Here is a 21847-nt window from a genome sequence, read left to right on the forward strand (position 1 = left end):
ATCCTAGATTTAAAAAAAAAAAATCCGTTCACAATCAACATTCCTCAGATTTGTTCTCATTTTGAGTAAGCACTGTCTGTCTCCATACACAACAGAGGCCTTATATGTAAACGGTGCTGACATACAGTATCAGAATATTAATCCTTTCCTTTCTCTATTAACTTTCTGTAGCCAAATGACCGGAGGGACTAGGGGATGAAAAATTTGCCCTCAGCGACGTGATTGATTTGCTATCTTGTTTGTAGATGAAAATTAAGATGTCAAATCATATTCCTGCAGAGAAAACGCCCCTTAATAGTGTTTTCGCCCTGTGAGTTTGATGCAGGTCGAAGGTTGATTTGTTGCATCTCTGATAAAATTAGAGAGAGGAGACAGGGCTCTGCTGTCATCTGCTTCGAGAACAGAAAGCGCTTAATCAACGCTAGCAGGACGGAGGAAATTCACTAAAATAGAGGTCATAATTCTTCATTTTAGTTTGCGTCATCCTGTTTTTCTCCATTTGAGGCAGTTAATTAAAGATGTAAGAAAACAAGAGTTGGTCAGGAGCCTTATCTTAGTGTACAAGTCAACGCAAAACAGAGTTAACAAAGTAAATAATGTTGAACACATTCAGATGCAGGATGGGGATTATCTCAATGTTGGTCACATAAGCAGTTCAGCAAAATGCAGTATTCTGCAAGTGTCTGCCTCCGTGAATGACAGCTGGGATAAGCCTGGACAGTGGGAGCCCTTCTTGGGTCACAGTTCACAGAGCAGTCTTGGTTTAAGTGGAACCCATCTCGCTGAATGCTGATGCAAGCACAATTTTCTAATATGGACACAATCCACAATCGTGTATCAGAGTGATTTTAATCAAAAAGGGCAGATATCCAATATCAGCGGCACCTCACCGCAAGCAACGAGCGAGCAGAGTTATGATGTTTATTAGGCAAGATTTGTGAGAAAAAGGACACTGCTTGGAGTAACATTGCAGTGGCAGACTGGTGGTTAAAAAGACATTTTCTTGCCGTTTGACTTGCTTGCCTTCGTAGAGTGGAACTGCTTCTCACAGAACGCACAAACAATAATATCTTTGTGTCTTATCTTGTGGTTATTACAGAAACGAACAGTCCTTCGGAAAGTCTGTGCATGATATCAAATGAACACTTTATTTAATGCGTTATCAAAACCCAGACTGCGGTGGCGATTATATCCATGCTGTATTACAAAATGAAAAACATTTAGCAAAGTTTCAATCAGTCTCCAGATGCCCGTAGGTCAAAATGCGAAATGCTAATGCAACACAAAGCCAAGACTGATCATAAATAGCGAGCTTAAAAAAAACAAGAGAAAACATTTGATATTTATAAGGCTTTTTTTTTTTAACAAAATCTCATAAGACATATTTCAGCTTTTCTGGACTGCTACATGCACACAAAGCTTTAACAGATTCTTCAAGACGTGGACTGTAGCTGTCTCGCGATTGACCATAAATCCCGTGATGCGCCATGATCCTTCAAGCCACTCTGGAGAGGAGAGAGAAGCAGAGACAGAGCAGGAAATGGCAGCCACAGAAAAATGGCATTAATGGCAAAAATGAAATAAAGGCGGGGATGGCGTATGTGCTCTGTGTTTTTCCGGCGCTATGGAAGAGTTGCTAATAATGATAAAGAGTCAACTCAGTTCCATTTGTGGTACAAGGAGGTTTCCTGCATATGGACGGCATCATCCATTCAAATGAAAAATCAGGGCTGTCATTGGCACTCAGAAATAATCTGACAACATGGAGTAACACGGCACTTGCACAAATGTATACACACTCATCCACATTTTGCATAAATAAACATGGACAGATACACATAACAGGCACCCGGATCCACACTGTCTGGAATGCATTATTATAATCCCGATAGATGGATATACATTCCACCACTATCTCCCCTGGTTACTATATCATTTATTGTCTCTCTTTTATATCTAATCCTCTCCTTTGGGTTTAATACAGTACTCCCCACTATAGACACAGACATATAAACGTGGACATGGGAAGGTGTGCTGTCACTAAGCTGTGTGCATTTCAGCCTTTTAGAAGCATAATAGAGTCATATGTTATTAGTTTGAAGCCAGGGCCTTCCACCGAGGGTCTTGTTATAATACCTGCTCAAGTACAAACTCAGTGGGACTGCATGTTTAACAAACTCTACGTAAGGACAGGAGGCAAATCATCTTTCAATAACCTCAGTGAAAAAAATAAATAAAAAAAAAGCCACAAATCACACAACATTTGTCCTATAATCCTTTAAATCTTAATAACAGAGCCACGATTTCCACAATGACCACCAGCACATTTATTAGAAGTCCCAGATTTACAAAGAAGACAGAAGTCGACAGCTTTTCTGTAGGAGTCAGTTCAGATTCAGGGATTTTTTTTTTGGGGAGCTTGTACTTAGCAGCTGCCAATGGCACTGCTTTTTTAATTAAGTGTCCTCCCTGTGCCTCTTTGGCACTAGATAAGCTCAGTGTTTTTGCCTCCCAGAATGCATGCCACAGATACAAATGCATAGGTTTGATTATTTGATCTAAGTGGTTAATACATATTTTGAGTATTCAAAAACTAAATTACTACTAATAAGAGACTGTGGAATGATTTGCTCCCCAAAAACATGGTTAATAGTAAAGGGACTGGTTCTTATATGGCACTTTTGCACTCTACTTGAGCACAGGGAGCATTTTATCGAACATGCCTCATTCACACCGGAATCCCCCCCACTACACCCTAAGCCTTTTGTACCCAATATTCACACTTTGAATAGAGTGAATAGGGTTCAGTGTCTTAACCAAGATATTTCTTTCAAAGAACGAATTTTAACATTCAACCTGGAGCAGCCAGGAATCGAACAATCAACATTCCAATAAGTAGATTACCCGCTTTACCTCCTGAGCTACAGTCACCCCGAAAACATACATAAATAAATGTTTTTTCTATCTTCTTGTCTACAGTATTTCAAGACTGAACTCCATCTGGGTGTTCTTGGTGCCTTATGAAGATACAAATTTCTCAAATATGTTACCTATCTCTATCTGTATATCAAACACATTGGTAAATGTGTCAATTCAATGTGCTGGGTTCTATGGGAAAAAGAATGCCAGGCAGAGCTGAGCTGTTTTGGATTACTATCTCAAAATCTTAACTCAGTCAAAAAAATATTTTGAAATACCCAATTTAAATTTTTGACAGAATAATGACACATTTTGACTTACTGATGGCTTCTTTTTTTGTTTTTTTTTTCCCAGTCGTGGAAACAAGCCTGCACATGTTTTGGATGAGATCCAATAACGCAAAAATAAACTGGTTTTGGTCATGACAGGCTCACTGGAACTTCAGGCATCCATTTTTTAAAAATAAATTGAAAACAGTCAATCAGTTAGCTAGCTTATTGGCCAGACTTGGTTAATAATAGACCATGAGTGAACTCATGGCATACTTGTTGACAGCCCAGAGAAAGCAAGGCGAGATAGAAAAGTCTCTAATCAAGTTATCCGAGTTTGACCGCCCCTAAAGTAGTCATCACAACGCCTGCCAGAAAACAGAGTGGCTGTGAAAAGCCAAGAGATCAGTGGAAAAATAGGGCAGGCGAGGGCTGTGAATCAAAGTGCACACGGCTCCTCTCAACCTATTATGATTCATGCACCTAACAGCCATCTTCAGGAACTGATTATGATTCACAATCCCAAAGTCAAGGACATTCTATCCCTGGCCATTAAACCATTAACAGATATAGTACTGTGCAAAAGTTTTGCTAAAAGCAAATTGGGTTTGCTTAACTCCCACTAAGGCTGCCTCCCTTGCTTCTGTTTCCTCACGTAATCCTAGACTGAAATGATAATGTTGAGCTGAGGGCTCTTTATCGCCACGGTATCTACTGCAGGACTCGTTGCTCAGGATAGTTTTTAACTGCGTGATAAAAACCTAAACATCTATAACCATTGTGTAGCACAGTATAGTAGTAATCTGCAAGCGACTGTGTTTAATTGGTTAATTCTTGTATATTTTTCTCCTTTATTCTTCCGTTGTTACAGTGCACACATTACTGTACAGTCGCACACACACACACAGAGCCTCACAATTTTGCTCGTTTATTCAGTGGGTGGGTACTTGGGCCATAACAATAATATTATGATTCTACGTGAGACACTAAGTGCAGTAATGAACCATTATTATGCACAGACTTATTATTCTGTAACTGCCTTAAAACGCCGAACTCCACCATAGATTAATAAATCATCCATTTTATTGTAATTTGAGTGCAAAGACATGAATCGGTTGATGAAATTGAAGGGTTTTCAGACTTTCAATCACTCGCTTTTCATTTTCAAGACGACAAGAGTAATTTGTAAGAGCGTCATTATGTGGTCTTCCACAAAATTATGATGCTGGATGCACTTTGACAAGGAAATAATTGTATCCTTACACAAGTGCTCTGACATTCAGTTGTATGAGGAAAGTGTTGCACTGTATAATTAGGCGTTATTGATTGCATCTAACTTCCCCTTCTCAACTTATATTTCTCTCAGTGTTTTCCTCATGGCTTGTGACTTTGCCCCAATTGCACAAGTGGCAAAAGGAATGACTTTGGTGCACTTTTGCCAACGATTGAAATATACAAGGAAGGAGCAAAAGGCCAGCTATCACCAGGGGGAGAGGTTTATGTTCCCTCTGATGCATGAATCCAAACCCTCCTCTTTTACTGCTCCTCAGCTCCCTCATTCCCTCCCATTGTGCGTTCGCTGTAGTAGCATCTGGTTAATGGGCCTCTTCAGTCGATAGTCTCTTCCATCTTCTTACACACACATACAGATTCTGTGTAAAAAGGCAAACACACATACACATTCACATTTTTTTTCAAAGCCTGTAAATAGATACATTTTTGTCCTTATAAGTGTGCTGCTTTATAAGATGTGGGAGAATAATTTTTGAGAAACATTTAGCCATTATGTGTATGTCAGTGCATATGGACACTTTACTGAACATGTGTTTCATACAGTCAAGTGTGCGCTGTTGTTTGCAACGAAGAGATTATTATTATGAACAATGAAACAGTTCATATTTCTTATTAGAGGGGTCATGCAAGCATTCTCTCTAAAAATAAATAAATAAATAAAGCAAGTCTCTTGAATTAAAAGTTTTCTTTTGTTTATTTAGTCCAACATTGTTCTTTTTTCAGTGAAAGCTAATAGATGCCACAAGTAATTTCTGGTCTCGGAATAGCAGATTCCTGGGAAGGAGGCTGTATAAAAGAAACATATAGATGCTGGCATATAGTTTTTAGAAAGTAAAGCTTTTCGTTTCTCACCGCTTCTTGTCCCCTGTACACAAGTTTATGTAAATTCAGAATCCTGAACTTTTGGACATACACTCTAAGCTTGTATGGGGTAATTCACATGGGTAATCCTACTAAATGAAAGACAAAGCCAACGGGCTGTTTTTCTCCGAGCTTGAAGAATTAGCTAACGAGGAATGCTCGGAGCTGGACACAACATTACAGACTTTCCAGTTTAACCCCTCCCATCTAACAAATAAGCAGTGATCTAAGGAATGGAGCGCCATTATTAAAACCAGCTGGAGACTTGACACAGGCTACAGGCACGCTAACATCATGCTATTCATGTTACACGTTCACATGATCCTGTACAAGTCTGTGCAAGGTTTGACTTTTGTAACTGAAACCGAAGGAATGCCTTTCTGTGTAACGCTGTTCTATAAAATGCTGACAGTTTGTTGTGACAGTATGATTAGCTTTGGTGGACATCTGCGCTAAGTATGTTCAGTGGATTTTTGTGTGCGTGTGTGGAATTGACCACTACAAACACAGCAAACTTAAACATACGGGTGAAAAGAGGAAACTTTTTCATTAGAAATTAGATAAAGGCTGCCCGACAGCATTAGGCTTTGTGGTGCTGATACTGGCAAACACCCAAATGTTTAAAATGTTCAGTGGTTATGAGAAAAGCTCAGATGACACAGATTTGATGTTTACAAAATGACAAACAAAACTCACCCTGCAGTGTCCCCCCCCCCCCCCCCCCCCCATTTCACCTGCTAGATGATGGATAACCCATATGCTATGTCAATTTTAGCTTCTGTATTTAGACATCTTTGCTTTTAGCTTTCTTTCAAGATATTTATTGGTTATTCGTCATGTCTGGAATGTAATCTTCCAGTGAAAGACATAGGAAATGTGTTTTGTAGATAAAATTTCAGTTACAATAAAGCTTGGCTTGGGCTGTGATTGAAACAATACTGCTCCTAAGCTGCACTGAGCCCACCTGTTTGTTCTTCTGTAATTGGATTCTGCTTCATTCCATTTGCCTTAATGCTGATGCATAATGCAGTGTACTGAGGGAACCGGCCATTACCAGCTAGGGGACAGGGCACGGAGGAGTAACCCGACCTCCCTCTCACCAATCCCATCTTGGGACATCTAGGGCCTCTGTCCTTCAAAGCAGCCACTTGCTTAGGCTGGATGGATTGATAGTTGGATTGTGGGCCTGAAGGGAGCCAGAATAGCAGGTGTTGATGTTACAGCCTACAAGAACAATAAGCTGGCCCTCAGCAGCTTGTTAATCTAAAATAAGCAGGCACTGGTGTGGACAGTTTGTGCCCAGGTGGCAGAATCCTCATCAAATAGCGAGCATTACGAGCTGCTACCGAAAAGAGAATGCAAAACCAAAGCTCAGTCTTTACGATGTAGACAAAAATGTACATTTACATGCAGTGCACCCATGATCGGTGCACTCATTTAATCAACTCTTGAAATAATCTAGATGGTCATATTCTATATTCATAATATTAGTCAAGATAACATAAAAAAACCCTACTTTAATTACTCATGCATTATTTCTATTGCGTAAGAGGCAGATATCATGTTCTAGCCAAGTCAATGAACATCCCAACAGCATGACAGAGATGCCCACATGCTCTTTGCTGTTTTCATCAGGGCCATACTTCTCTCATGATCAGCTGCCTTTGTTAAGTGGCTAGTGTCGATGGCTGTGACTGAACTCTGCCCACAACAGTGATGAAGATAAAACATCTGGAGATGGTGTGCGGCTGTTTGGGCGCATATGCGCGCACACTGAGAATGAGAGGATAAAGAAGTGCAGCAATAAGAAGAGTGACATAAATTGCGTGGGCGCTGGTGTGTGTATGTGACTGAGTGGGTGAGCGACGTCGGCCAAGGTTCATTAGCGTTCATCGGCTGCCTCCACACCGAAATAATAAGGTCCTCTCTTTCTCTTTCTCTCTCTTCCCTCTTCCCTTCTGCATCTGCTGAATATGAACTGAGCTGTGAAAAATAGTGTCTGATCTCAGGTCACCTCTCCTGTACAGTGATATATGACGGAGATGCGGGTAACAGTTGATGAAGTGACAACATTAAATTGGTAACGCTGAGGTTAAGAATCAAAAGGGAGCGAGAAATCCTGATGAGCTGCACAGAAGGCGGATGAGTATGCGGCGTGTTTTTGATAAGAAAACTGTCGTCGGGATTTTAGGGTGACTCGGGAGACGAGAGCGTGCAAATGCAAGAAAAGAACGGGTCAGATGAGATGGAAAGTCATTAGAAATAATTCTCTTAATGAAAACATTTCCCGGCTTCAGGGACGGCTCACGGCTTTATATCCACCACCTTCAGAAAAAATGGATGCTAGCGCATTCATTGGAGCAATGTGTACAGAGACCGGTTTTTTCTTTTAATGAAAAATATTCTTCAGATACGGCGGTTTAAAGAATAATAAAAAAAAAAAAAGTTGTTTAAGAGGATATGCAGAAGAGGCAGTGATAGTGCTTGGAAAGGGAGAAAAGGAGAAAAGCGATTTTGAAATTGAATCCTGGCTTCACTGCATCAGACTGATCCACAGAAAACATAAAATAATGCGAAAAGACACCTTAGTGGACAATATGGTCTCACTGGAGCTGAAGGGGAATAATAGAAAGAAGAACTAGTAAATAGCATGAATGTATCACAATAGTGGCAAAAGCCGACTCTTCTTTTTTCTGCTCTGACCCCAGACAATAAAATTTATTGCTAAACTACTACATGTTATCTTACCATGATGGATGCAGGCAGTACTCACCCACTAGACTTCAGCTGACATGTGTTTGACCCCTATCCTCGTCTACAGGAAACAGCACCTGGTGCCTCAACACAACGCCATTAGTGGTCAACCACACACACACACACGTTTGCACACGCTCCCTTTGAGATATTTTTAGGGGATGTGATACAACCACCATGGTAGCTAATGCTGAGAGATTCACACCCCGTGGACTTGACAGGAAGGGATCCATTTCCTGTCAGGAACCGCAAACCATCCACACATGTAGCACATACTGTACATCCTCGCTGTGTGAACTTTGCGCTCCTGAAAGAGGATTGATGTGTTTCTATGGGAATACATATAAATGTGTACATTTAAAGTATCTGCATGAGAGTCTTTAACCAGGTTAAATGATGGGAATTATGTTGATCCCATGTTGAGCTAGTGCCAGTTTTTGAATCTCAAAATCGTACAATTAAACTGCGAGCAAAGCACTCCACTTTCCCTAGGGTGATTTCTTCAGCACATCTGTAAATACTTTCCAGCTGTAATCCCACAAGAACCGCAGCTAATGCCATAAAATCCACTTACGAGTCAAAACGAACTATTAAGATTTGTGTTTTTCTTAATAAATTACCTCACTTCTAGTTGTTGTCTACGGGAAAATAAATATATTCATAACACAATCATTAATGGATGGCAAGGTGTTGCGGTGGTTAGTGCTGGAAATTGCATCCCCCCCCCATGTCTGCAGGGGTTCTCTCCAACTTTCTCCCACAGTCTAAAGACATGCATGGGGTTAGGTTAATTGGTGATTCTAAATTGGCTGCGGGTGTGAGTGTGAATAGATAAAATACACAGTTGCATTGTTTGTTCATTGTTTACTGTATATATCTGATGCTATACAGTATTGAAAGCACCATCTTTTTACCTGTGTCTATTTTCTCCAGCCTCCACTGTTGCTGAAAATGGGAAAAAAACCTGCTTGAAGCTCAAAGTTTTCGTCCGACCAGCAAGTAAGTGCAACACAAGGCTTTGTAACCGAGCTTCTTGAAGTAGCCGGTTGGAGTGAAAATCAAAGCACTTTATGTCCACTTGTCTGGTTACCTCACTACCTTGAGCTCACTGTTGAACGCAGCTCTTTCACTTATCACAGCACTGCTTGATTTGCTAAAAAATAAATAAATTTGAAAACATGAAAATGATGATAGACATTCACGTCAAATAAAATAATCTGAATATCTGAATGTTGCCATGAGCTTTGTTGCTTGAGATGTTTATTTTGAGGGCTTGGGGGGGGGGGGGGGGGTTGGGGGCTACAAATGTCACTAACCTATTTGGCACATACCTCTAATGATTTCTCATTCTCCCTATTTTCTGTTATAGACAGCTGTGTGAAAACTATAGGTGTACATGACCGCGTTTTTGATGTAAACGACAAAGTAGACAATACATTAGAACCACGAGGTTAGTATGGCTTCCTGCTTTTTTGATTCACTTCTGTATGAGTTCCAGCTATCTGTATATGTGTACCTTTTTCTGTGCCTCTTTCTTTTATGATGCTGATCTGCCCTTGCCTATCTGTCTGTACAATGCTTCTTTTAAGCTGCTTTTTCTCCAGAATATCAAAGTGGTGTCACGTTACCACTGCTGCATACATGATGTAAAATGCTGCTCATGTAATATTCCCAGCTGCATGTTGTGGTCAATGCCACAACATGCAATCTTTATGCTTACTAACATTTTTCTGCCTGTATTTTAACTTAGAACGTCAGTATTAAAAACCATTAAATAATATGAATGCAGTAGGCACAGCCACACAGTAGCTATACATTTGGCAAATTTTAATCTTTTTCTTTACTCTTGACTGACTTGCTGTTGGCTCTGTAGCACAGCATTGATTATTTTCTGTGCTCAGAACGCACAGCAGTTTTATGTCTTCATATATCAGCCTAACCCAGTCTCTGAACTGAAACACTCCACATCACCCACATGCTGTTGTCTCATTCCCAGCACCAGCTCACCGCAAGGTCTGAAATAACAAAAAGACTACCCCACTGTCTATATTTTTTTATTTATATATAGATATATACAGTGATATGATCATTGATCACAAAAAATGGATTCTGTCATTTGAAAATGAGATCTGCTGCATTCTGAAATGTCTTCACCGTGAAGATAAGATATTATGATACCTAAATGGGACACAAATACACAAGTCCAGGCAGAGCAATGCTACATCCTAGGGCATGTTTGATACCCATCTGCTTCTCCCCCCCCCTTTGCCCGTCTTAAAACCCTGCCTGCATCCTCAATGGCTGGCTCTCATCTTGCAAGCTTCTTTTGGCTCATTTCCCTGTTATGCCTTCCAAAGGAGAAACATGAAAACATTAATTCGTCATCTGTTGTCGCCCTGTCTCTGCCCAATTTCTACCACACACACACACAGACACAGACACACAAACACAACTTTGTATAGTTATGTAACTGTCCAGTCCTCTGTTCTGTCTATCTGTCCTTTGCTGTGCATGGTTCAGCTCCTTTCCCATGGTGCGGTGGGCACATGGCTGCTCACAGATACTGATGCCACTGCCAGAAAAACACAGGGGGCAGCTCACCTGGGAGATGAATTCAAAAATGTTTCTGACATTGAGAGTAGAAACATTATATAGCAACTGAAGTTCATATGGCAACTCAGACTTTATGGCACAAACCCAAACATCTATGCTTTTCACTAACTGGTGAAAAGTATTATTGGTAAATAAGAAATATTCTCACACTACAAATGTGAATGCACTGCCCAGGACACACACAAAAAAGTCACAGACTCTTGATATTTTCTTGGACCACCTGATGATTGTGACTTGTTTCTGCCCTGGGAGTGTATTTGAGAATATGTTCACTGAATAAGCTTTTGTGTGTATGATGCACTGTTAAGAGAAATCTGCATGTACCATAGAATTCACTTCTATTTCTTCTTCTTCTTCCTTTCTTTAAATCCTTTAGACGATACCAGCCATGAACCGGCTGAGCCTTCACGAAGTGAAACAAATGATGTGCCACGCCTCCAGAAAACAAGTCCGCTTCTGGCTTCGATGCTGATCTGCTTAGCAGCACTCTCCACTTTATAGCGCCTCCCTCTGTCCCGGAGGTCATTTACACCTAGCGTGGCCTGAACCTGCCCAAGGCTGCAGGGTAGGGGGTGGGATTTGGGTGGATTGCATTTGCTTGTTTGGGCATAAAAGCAGGCTTCTCAAAGAACCCTCTATTTTTTTCAGAAAAAAAAAATATTTAAGTGGTCTTTCTCCGTCTGTGAGTGAAAAAAACAAAAGTTGATGTTAGAAGCGGGAGAAACAGTTCCCCCCCTTAAACCTTCAACTAAGATGCCAAATCCTGTTTGACACATAGTGATTCTTACTTTCCCGTGACTTTTGACATCCATTTACATTATGTTTCTGTCATGGCAACACTGTTTAGACATACACATATACACACACTTTACATAACACACGACATTACAGCGCCGCAGAGTCAAATACAAAAAATATTCACATCAGCATTAAGCAGGAGTAGAGTTGTTATACAGTAGCCAGTTTTACATAGTAGGACAGTGAAGATGCTAGGTCTTAGAAATGACTGTACATACGCAAACAAATAATCCTGAGACCTCTCAAGGAGCCTTTCAGAATATATTTTGATTGTTCTGTTGGGTCATTAAAAGGAAAAAAAAAAGATTTTTGCATCTTCGTTCATCTAGAGTTATTTTCAATTAAGTAAGAAAAGCTTAGAGTTAAAGACGTAAGAAAAGAAGTGTGAAGTTTCAAGCAGAAGCAAGACGATAAACCTGAGCACTGAAAATTAAATGCCTGGTATGCACCTTAGCCCAACAGGTCTTCAGACTATGTTGTTTCAAAGACGGTCTGAAGATTATTTCTCATTCAATCTCCGATTTCCCTTGAAAATAGAGTGTTTGTATATTTTGGATAAGCTACTTAAAAGGTTGAGCAAATCTTTGAGTTAATAAAGATAAAAACCATGAAAGTCTGCTCAACAAAGCATTGCTCTGGCTAACAAAGCAACTAAATTGAAACTTTCTCACCAGACATTTTTTTGTTTCGGCGGATATCAGGATCAAAAATCAATACCTTCTCAAAGTTGATCACACAATTTCACAGCAGCGGTCACAGTCATTTTATACAATGTTTACTGAGCTAGGCAGCAATTTGTTCTCTCTATTCAGTTTGAGAATTAGTCAATATTAACACTCCCATAAAACATTTGCATCCACAGCCCCCCCCCCCCCCCCCCCCCCGCCCCTCTATTGACTGTTAAAAGAATTGTTTGAAAATGATTTGCAGCTTTATTTTTTACATCTCTATAATAATACAGTTTCTAAAGCTGTAGGACTTTTGTACTGTGTGACATCAAGCTAAATAAGAAATATGAAAGAAATCGTGGGAAACTGTTTGAAAAGACATTTCCATTATTAGTGCCATACTTTTCCTTGGATCCCTGTCCCATAGGTGTAACCACAGCCTTGACTCATACAGTAGATTTACGTAAAAGTGAGATGTTTTTTAGAGCCAGCTCGTTGCATTAGCTAATGCATAGCTTGTGTTTGCCGTGTGAATAACAACAACAAAATCCATTAAATTCTAGGCGACGCACCGCTTTATTTAGTCTGGCCAGGTTTGTGTTAGCACTTAAATTTAAAGGAATTTGCTGTGACATAATGATATTCAGCTTCCTTCAACTCCCGCAGATGCACGTGGTGAGTTAGCATAAAAAGCTTTTATGTCTTTTTTCCCTTTTTCTTTTCAGATTGACTTATTTCTTAGTTTTAAAAGAAGTCTGAACACACAGAAAACGTGTGGCAACTGACTTCCCTTCAGAGCCGGGTTCTTGCACGAGAAACAGGGCACCAATTGGTCTTGAAATATGGATTCAGAAATGTAGAAAAATAGCAAGAAAAGGAGCACGGGAGCAATTGCATGTCCACCTTCAGCTTCTTGTGTTACTGGCTTAAGTGACTCTTTAATGAGGTTCAAAATGACAGGCATGTGGACCCCATGTTGTGGCATGGGGAGTTATTTCTGGTATTAAAAATAGATGCTGGAAGGCCTGGGGGGTCTCGGGGGGAGGTAGATTTCTGCCGTGGGGGGTTTTAAAGCACCAATGACCTTGCAGTTTGAGAGAATTGGTGAGTGAAGGAGACAGAAAGAATTAAAGTGAGAGAAACACACACACACACACACACACACACAGATGGAAAGACATGAGAAGTAGCTGAAGGTAGTGTGACTAGTGTGCCTAAAAAGTAAAAAATAAAAATCCAAACAAAGTGACAAAAAATAAAAGAATCCATTCAACACTACTGGAACAAACACCTTCTCTGACAAACGTATGTTCAGTAACATTCAGTCTCAAAGGCACATGGTAATGGTTTTGCTTTGTGGCTGCCTTTTTCTGTCTTTATTACTAGAAAGACTGCCTTTGCCTTTTGCCATTAGTTTTTTGGGGGGATTTTGGTAACAATGCTATTACAGTGGAATAGCAGCTCGGCTGTGAGGGGTGACAGGAGACATGCCATTTAATGAGGTACTAATTTTCAGGATAACACCACAGGGAATGAGCAATGCATATGATTCGAAATGGATGCTTGCGAGCAGATTAACAATAGACTTTTATCAGAAACCAGCTTCAATTGTACTCTTATTAATTACTTAATTACCAATGGTATTTGTCATTATTGCTATCATTGTCATGATTTATTCTGTACACACCTTAACCTGGGAAATGAGGATCAACTTATATACTGGATACTGTGTATCCTGAGGTAGTCAACCATAAAACATGTAGTGTTAGGTTAGTATCCGTTTTGTACCTTTCTGGAGGACAAAAGAAAAAAAATGAGATACATCATTGTTAAATCTGTATAATTATTATTGTTATGATGATGATGATGATGATGATTATGACTATTATTATTAGGAAAAGTTCTTGATGTAAATAGTGTTTGATATTAAAGTATTAATTTGGTTCTTATGTCTTTTCTAAAAAAACAAACAAACAAACAAATACCATATTATCTCGGGGTTTTGCGGAGTGTGTACTGTCTTCAAACGATGCATTGTGTGTTTTGATACTCAATGCCTAATGAAACTTTGAGCTAATACACAGTGGAAACCTGTGGGCGCTGAACACGTATCGGTGAACAGCAGGCTGGACTTTAGCCAACAGGAGGCTCATCTCTTACATGTTTCAAACCAGTCACCAACCACCACGTCTTCATGTCAGGATCCTGCCTTGATAAGAAACATTTGGGACTTAATGGGTGGCCTATTTGTACTTTTTTTTGCCTTCAGTGTTTGAAAGCATGTTGGTCAGCTCAAAAATCAGCCATAACTGGACTGTTGGCTTTTTAAAAAGAAGGATCTCACCAGTTTCATTATGTGGCATGCGCATGAACTTGATGACATGTTTAAAAAAAAAAATCATTTGGAAAAAAAAAAAGTTTTCTTCTGCTGTTATTTTCTTTTCCTTTAGGATGTATTAGATTTTCATGTTCATGTTGTGCGATTTCTTTTTTTGTTTTTTTGCATCCCCATTTGAGTGCTGTCATTAAACTGTGTAGTTACGCAAATGTACATAACAAATATCATTTTTGTGAGGTTACAGTGGGGTCAGTCATTTTGTAGTTCAAAAGCAACTTTAAGGTTTTTTTTAATAAGAATGACTCTGTATCCATCTACTGAAGTCATCCCATGTAGCTGCACTCTGACTAGTCATTCACTTTCTGCTCTCCCAAGAGGAGGTGTTTGGGAGTGTATACATCGGTGTGGATGTTTTTCAGTAAAAAAAAAAAAGAAAAAAGAAAAGGAAAAAAAAATGTGTGTGACCTGTAAGTTTGGTGTGTGCATGTCTCATTTGCTGTTGCTGCAGTGAATGGGAAGCGGCAACCCTCTTTGGCAGCATAGAGTGTTTCCCATGCCTTAGCCCTTCAGCCTCTGCCCTGGCAGCCCGGTCTGTGTACAAGACGCTTTCTGCCATTGTGCTTTTACACGGAACAGCTGCTGGCGTCGAAGAGACTACGACGGGGCCCTTCACTTTCTCTCCCTTTTTAACAACCCTAAATCACTTGTCACTACGGTAGACATTGGTCCCGGGCACAGTTCAAGGATTAGCGCACCCCCTTCTACCAATCCAAAACCGGATTGTTAGCGGGGTAAAGCCCATCATCGATCCAGGTTCCGTGGGTTCTCAGCTCGCCTCTTGCTGATGAGCCACTTCTTCATTTTATGTCTCATTCTTCTTGTACTTGTATAACCCCACCCCCCACCGCACCGCACCACCTGCTATCTTTCTTCCTTCACCTCTGAACTCAGCTCCCACTTTGCCATCAGTGGGGAAAGTTTCCAACCTGCTCTTTTACATTATATAAACAAAAATTAAAAATGGACAAAAAATGATCTGTATTTGTATATACACATGTCTGAGCTACTATCAGTACTACAATAAAACAGAAATCCATTGCTTTGCTGACTGTGCTACTGTTTTTCTTTTTTTTTTTTTGTAACTCATTTTACAAAGGTATGGAAACTTAATTTAAATGTACGCGACCATGGTGTATTAAGAAGTACTGTATTAGGGTTGTTTATTGCAGTAAACATTCCTACTGTAACTAATAGAGAAAATGAACATACTCCTCTGACGCTCGGGCAAAATCATGTCTCATTATGTGCCAAATTGAATGTCATCAGCGTGCGCACACACACTTCTCTTTAGGTTTCTCCCTATCTGTGCCCCTGCCTAGCTGTCTGTGCAGTAAAATCACACTCTATAAAGACAGGCAAAGAGGAACACCATCCATCAGGATCAGAATAAGACCTTAAACCTCCTTTCACTGCAGTCGGGCACTAATGAGGACACCTAATAACCTTCTGCTGGACCCCATCAGCGCCATTTAGCTTCACCTTCCATTATCTCTGTTAATTAGACTGAGAGTCGGCAAGCCCTGAGGACCAAATGAGGGGAAAGGCCCTCTAATATGCCAGTTGGATTTCAGCAATGTTATGAAGTTCGGTGAAATCTGACTTTATAGACTATAAATATAGGTTAAACATCAGCAGAGAACTAGATAAAAAAAAAAAATAACAGGATGAAAAGTTGTGCTGCCAGTTTGTTGTCAGTATTTAAAAGCACCGTAGCATAACATGCATTGCTACAAAAGATCGGATGCAGTTCTGTGGAAGATAATCTTCTCACAAATTTGGTACTTTTTTTTTAAAAGTATCAGTAGAAAAAAAATACGTTATGCATGAACACACTTGACATGATGAGCCAATTAGTGTCAAGTTGTTCTTCCTGCTGTTATTACCAAAGAAGGCTCTAGAGATGCAGGTGTGTGTGTCTAGGAAGACCAATAAAGGCAAATCACTGAGCCTGATCATTAAATTTGGGAAAATGATTGCTTTATGTGAAGATGCATCCCACATGTACTATTAAGCTGTGAACATACTCAACATCTGTGACCAGCAGTGAATGAGTGGCGAGCAGCGGGAAGAGACGGTCTTCAATAGAAACCATGCCACCCTTGAGATAGCCACATGAATGCAAGAAGGCACACCGATCTACCTGCACCTTTGATCTCATTTTTCTTTTCACCAGTGTAGCTTTCTGATACAAGTTTTAGCTTAACACAATAACAGCTGGAGTGACAGTCCTGAAGAGGCCACTTCAATGAAAGGCTTTTGAAGGCATCATTCTCAAGTCAGCTGGCTCACTTATTGGCTGCATGGTGTTTCGTTTCCATGTGAACAATCCGTTTGACTGACAGCTCTGAATGATGTCTTCAGTTAATCGCTTCAGTGGTGTGAAAAGGTCATAAATCACCCAATTACGTCGCCCCGCTTTATGAATAGATATTTTTTGGGGGGAATATTTAAAATGCCTCCAAGGCATATCAACTTAGTCAACCCCATATTTATTGAGAGGGAGTTGGGGGGGGGGGGGGGGGGGGGGGCTGCTTGTGCCAGAAATAACTGATAAGCAGAATACATTTCAGAGTCTCAGTCACACTGTGGAATGTCACAGTGTTATTTAGAAAGTTGGAGAAGAATTCAAGGTCAGATGCTATGACTTATGACAGCTTTGACATGTTTTAAGAATATATTTAGGAAGAAAATATAGAAACAGAAAGAGAAATCAAAAATAAAGTAGGAAAAAATATCTTTCAGTGGGTTGTTTTGCAGAATATCAATCGTAACAGCACAAAATGTTTCCAAAAGGGCTGAAAAATCGTATCTGTGTTTGATCATACCCATCAAATTGTGTTTTTTACGTACTTAAAGAGTCAGTTCCTCAAAGAAATATGAATTTCTCACACTTCTTTTATTTAAGTATTTTATTTTTTTAGCTTAAGATTGATTTCTTCTTCTCTCGGGATAAATACTAGAAAAGAACATCCTGTTAACAATCAGGAAAAATTGCTTTGTTACAAAGAGCATGTAGCTTCTAAACATGGCCTATCTGCCTATCTTTCTACAGGGGTATCCCCCACCTCAGATAGGAGTCACTGCATTGTGTTTGATGCAGGTCATTTTTTTTTTGCTTATGCCTCTCACATGTTGACCTTCAGGGCTAAGAGATGAGGGGCTACAGCCTATCCGGAGGAGGATTACGGGAAGATGTGATGCTGGTAGAAAATGTCAACTTAAAGGGAGATAAAACAGAGAAAAAGGCAATGTTAGAAGGTGAGTACTTGCATCAGGGATCACATGTTTGACTGGCTATATGTTTAAGGGATCAGGTTGCTATCTATGCTCGTATCTGCATTTTCAAATGTTGGAAGCCAAATGTTATTCCTCTGTGAAACTCAGATTGTTTTCAATGCTGTCTTTAGACAGCCAGATGCTATGAAGAGCTATGAAAACAGCAAGTGTTCACACAGTGTTTCGCACCATGTCTAATGTGTTACAGTAAGTGATCGCACATGTAGATATTAAGATTATTTCTCTTTTGAAATGACAGCTAATTTCACACAGGGCTGTGGAAAAAAAATGCAACCCAGATGTATGAACAGTGTACAGTAACTAACAAAACACTTGAAGTAGCATGACCAGTGGGCGGCTTTAATTGCTGTGAAGCAAACGGATGCACTAAACTTGTCACAGCAAAACAAATTAGTTTGTCAAGTGTCAAACGGTTTCACTAAAGAAAAAAAAATGCATATTCTGTCTTCACAAAGTGCAGATTTTTCAGTGACATCTATTAAAAGTGTTGTTTTTCATTAGTGACAGTGAGGTTTAAGAGTACTGTTAACTCCATAAACTCTAGTGATTATTTTGTTATTTTCCCGGTTGCAGGATTTAACCATCACAGCCAATTTGGGTTGTAGAAATCAAATAGAAAAATATCTTCTGTTCACATATTGCCTAGTTATCCATAGTGATATATGTAGGATTCTGCTGTGAGATTTCCCAAAGTGGATAAGGTTTTTGTCTTCTGATCAGCCCTTTCTGCTCAGTGTGAGAGTATGAAATGAGAGTATTTCCTCTGTGCAGACTGAATGAATGAGGCAAAAGTGACAGGGATATTACACTGACAAGTCAATACTAGAATCATAGAAGTCTTTGCCCCAGGGTCATAAATTTGATTCTAATGATTTTGTCATCCTGTTTAAACAATAACTTTCAAACCCAATCTCCTTTTTTTGCCTCTATAACCTTTGATTTATGCTTTTAATTTTTTGATGGCTAGAAATAGTCTGACACTTGCACAATTATGATGTTGATGGGATGAAATATCGTCACAATTCATTTTCCTTTTCGGGTTTAATTAGTTTACTTTAAATTGCCATCAATCATTACTGATGTGGATGAAATGTAGAGAGTACAGAGAGCAGAGAGACTTGGCAAGAAGACTATGTTTTACAGTTGACTTCCAGGGAAATAAATGCTGGCTGCATTATTCATAAAGCTTGCCATAACTTTAATCTGATTCTTAATTCAAGTCTTTCCCTCTTGGACAATATATCATGTTACGCATTCAAAATGTCTTTGAGGCCTCTATTTCAGCAAATGCGACTTGAGGTGGATTATCACTCCTGCTGTTGATAGCATCATATTGTTTTTCAAAGAAGAATGCAGTATGTGTGAGATCAGGTTACTACTCTGTGTGCTGTAATGGTCCAGATTTTCATTAATCCAAGCATAAAATGAAGGTTCAAGTTTGAAACAATATATCAATCTAATATCTAAGAAATAACCAACACTCAGTATTTTAGTTAAAAGTCATGTTTGTCCACATTTATAAATGCTAACCTTATTTTTAACTTGGGAGCTTATAGTGCTGTCCAAAGGTCTTGAGCCATCCCTCATTTTTTTATATTTTGCTCATGAAACACAAAGCATGTGCATAGATTTATTGAAACGAGTACATGGAAGTACAGCATTTAAGGCAAAAACAGTTTGTTCAATTCTATTTAGCTTGAAAGTCAATATGACCTCCTTTTTTTCTCCAACATAGCCTGAACTCTCTTAGACACGTTTTATTATCATTTGTTTAAGTAGTCTTCAGGAATAGTTCTCCAGCCTTCCTGAAGGCCATTCAAAGCTCAACTTTTGTTGTGTTTTCTGTCAAGATGACGCCACACTTCTATAATGTTGAGGTTCAGGCTCTCTGAATGCCAATCTATGACTGATTGTGTTCCATTGTCTTTGTCTATCCATTGGTAGTATGGTTGACAAGCTAAAACATTATGTAGCTACCACTCAGATACTTTCCAGGTAGATGAAAATCTGACAATACATAATTCCACCAGTTTTGACATGGTCCCCAACACTGGGTAAAATACAACCTCAAACCATGGTAGAGCCTCCACTGTGCAGATGGCTGTGGACCCTCACTGTTACCAGATCCATCTCTCAGGTCCCGTATCCGATCTTTGGTGGACTTTTCTTGTTTGTTTGAGGACATGAATTTCCGACACCGTTCATCTGTTGCAGATTTTTTATTTTTGGCCGGTCATTTCTTCTTATGTGGTCCTCTTATCCAGTTTCCTCAGATTTTTTTAGGACCCACTGGACACCATGCTGAGATATACCAGGTTTTTAGCTAATAGCTCTTTGAGATTAACATTTTGATGAGTAACCTTTTTATTTTTCATAGAATCAGCTAAAGAAATTGTAACAAATTAGGCTACTAGTAACAAAATGCCTAAACATACACTTTTAAAATTCATTATTCTGTAAGTTGTCCGTTATGTGTAGACACAAAACTGTTTCCATCCCTTGAGTGCCTTTCTATGCTTGAATGATTCAAATTCAGCACTGACTTAACTCACTCATACCTTCTACTTCTCTGACTTAATTAGCAATAATAGGCACAATCCAAGGTTCATGTTAAATATTATCAAAAGACTCCTGAATGCCATTCAGTGTGCTTTTCCTGCCATGTCATCAGCTTAATGTGAAATATTTCTTACATGCTAGTGCATTACATTACATTTACTGGTAAGATGAATGGTATGAGGTCATAGTTCAAGCCTGGATTGTATCAACCTGTCCTTTCAGAATTCATTTAAAATTTTTATTAATCACATATAAAACCTTACTTTGGCAGGCTAGCAGTCAGCCCCTCTGACCACCCTATCAGAATCTTTTAATGGTTATTTTAAAACCAGAGGCAACCAGGTTGGTAGCTCTGGTTGTAACTCCTAAATTTTGGAAATGTTTAGTCTTTAGACTTATTTCTGATTGCTGTTCTTCTACTGTGGATATAAAGTCCAGTGCTGATTGTCTGTTATATGTCATATGTAGCACCATGGTCTTGAAGGAACGTTTTCTTATTACACTGTGTACTGTACCACTGCACATGCTTGGAATGAGAATAAAGCCACGTGACTTGACTTGACTTGAAAGTGTGTATGGAGGAATGAATGTAAGACAGCGTGTTTGTAATTTTAGACATGTAGACTCATCAATCATGTATTCTTTTTTCCCCCAATCTTTGAAATATTTTGTAACTGTGTGTTTTATAACATGCTATGTAAATAAAGTCATTAATATTATTAACAAATAACATGACTGGACTCAAAATGAGTGAAAAAAAAAGCCCTTCAGACAGCTTAGAGAACTGTTGTGCAAGACCACTTTGAAGAAAGTCCGGCTACTTTAAAACTTTTGCATACATATTACATATCCATACATGGAAAAAGTAAATTGAGAGAAGATTGTTCTTCCTTATACTATGATGAATTCAAACTGTGCTTACACATAATACTAGAATTTCAAAATTCACATAGATACCCAAGAAAATACTCAACCATCATAATCATCATAGTGATTAGAGCAATCTAGACAATGACATTATTTACATGCTGTCTGAATTTGTGCAAAAATACAGTAATAACATTATAATGTCCAAAAACAAACTCTATTTGCTGATCAAACAGAGCTGGTAAAGTTAACAGAAACATAACACATCATATTAAATTAACACTATGTGTTAAAGGTGCTACACACGTAGGCAGGATTGATCATGGTTTCCTGCCTTACTTCTTCATGATCATTTTCTTATATTAGCCATAGCTGCTAGCAGCTACTTAGCAATGATAATATAACCAATGGCCAAGTGGCTATCGGGGAATTGCTAACCATTAAACAGCTTACATTAACATGTGCTGGCCAGGCCGGGCAGTGGTCTAACTTGGTTACATTACACTGTATCACTGCAAGGTAAGCAAATGCATGATGTTTTTATTTCATTA

The 21847-nt window shown here is 39.2% G+C and overlaps 1 protein-coding gene across 2 annotated transcripts in view; it reads left to right on the forward strand.

The window, feature by feature from the left end:
- The window catches only part of efna5b (ephrin-A5b), a 103825-nt gene extending 83203 nt beyond the window's left edge, over positions 1-20622 (forward strand). Inside the window, exons 3-5 of one of the 2 annotated variants that reach the window (XM_085179545.1) lie at positions 9030-9095; positions 9466-9546; positions 11086-20621. In XM_085179545.1, coding sequence (XP_085035671.1) covers positions 9030-9095; positions 9466-9546; positions 11086-11210 — 272 coding nt within the window. In that variant the 3' untranslated portion in view covers positions 11211-20621. Of the gene's footprint in view, positions 1-9029; positions 9096-9465; positions 9547-11085 lie in introns of both variants that reach the window. The other variant, XM_085179546.1, reaches the window with a different exon arrangement.
- Positions 20623-21847: the final 1225 nt, after the last annotated feature.

This window comes from Neolamprologus multifasciatus, chromosome 12 (genome assembly GCF_963576455.1).
Source record: "Neolamprologus multifasciatus chromosome 12, fNeoMul1.2, whole genome shotgun sequence".
In the NCBI taxonomy this organism is placed as follows: Eukaryota; Metazoa; Chordata; class Actinopteri; order Cichliformes; family Cichlidae; genus Neolamprologus; species Neolamprologus multifasciatus.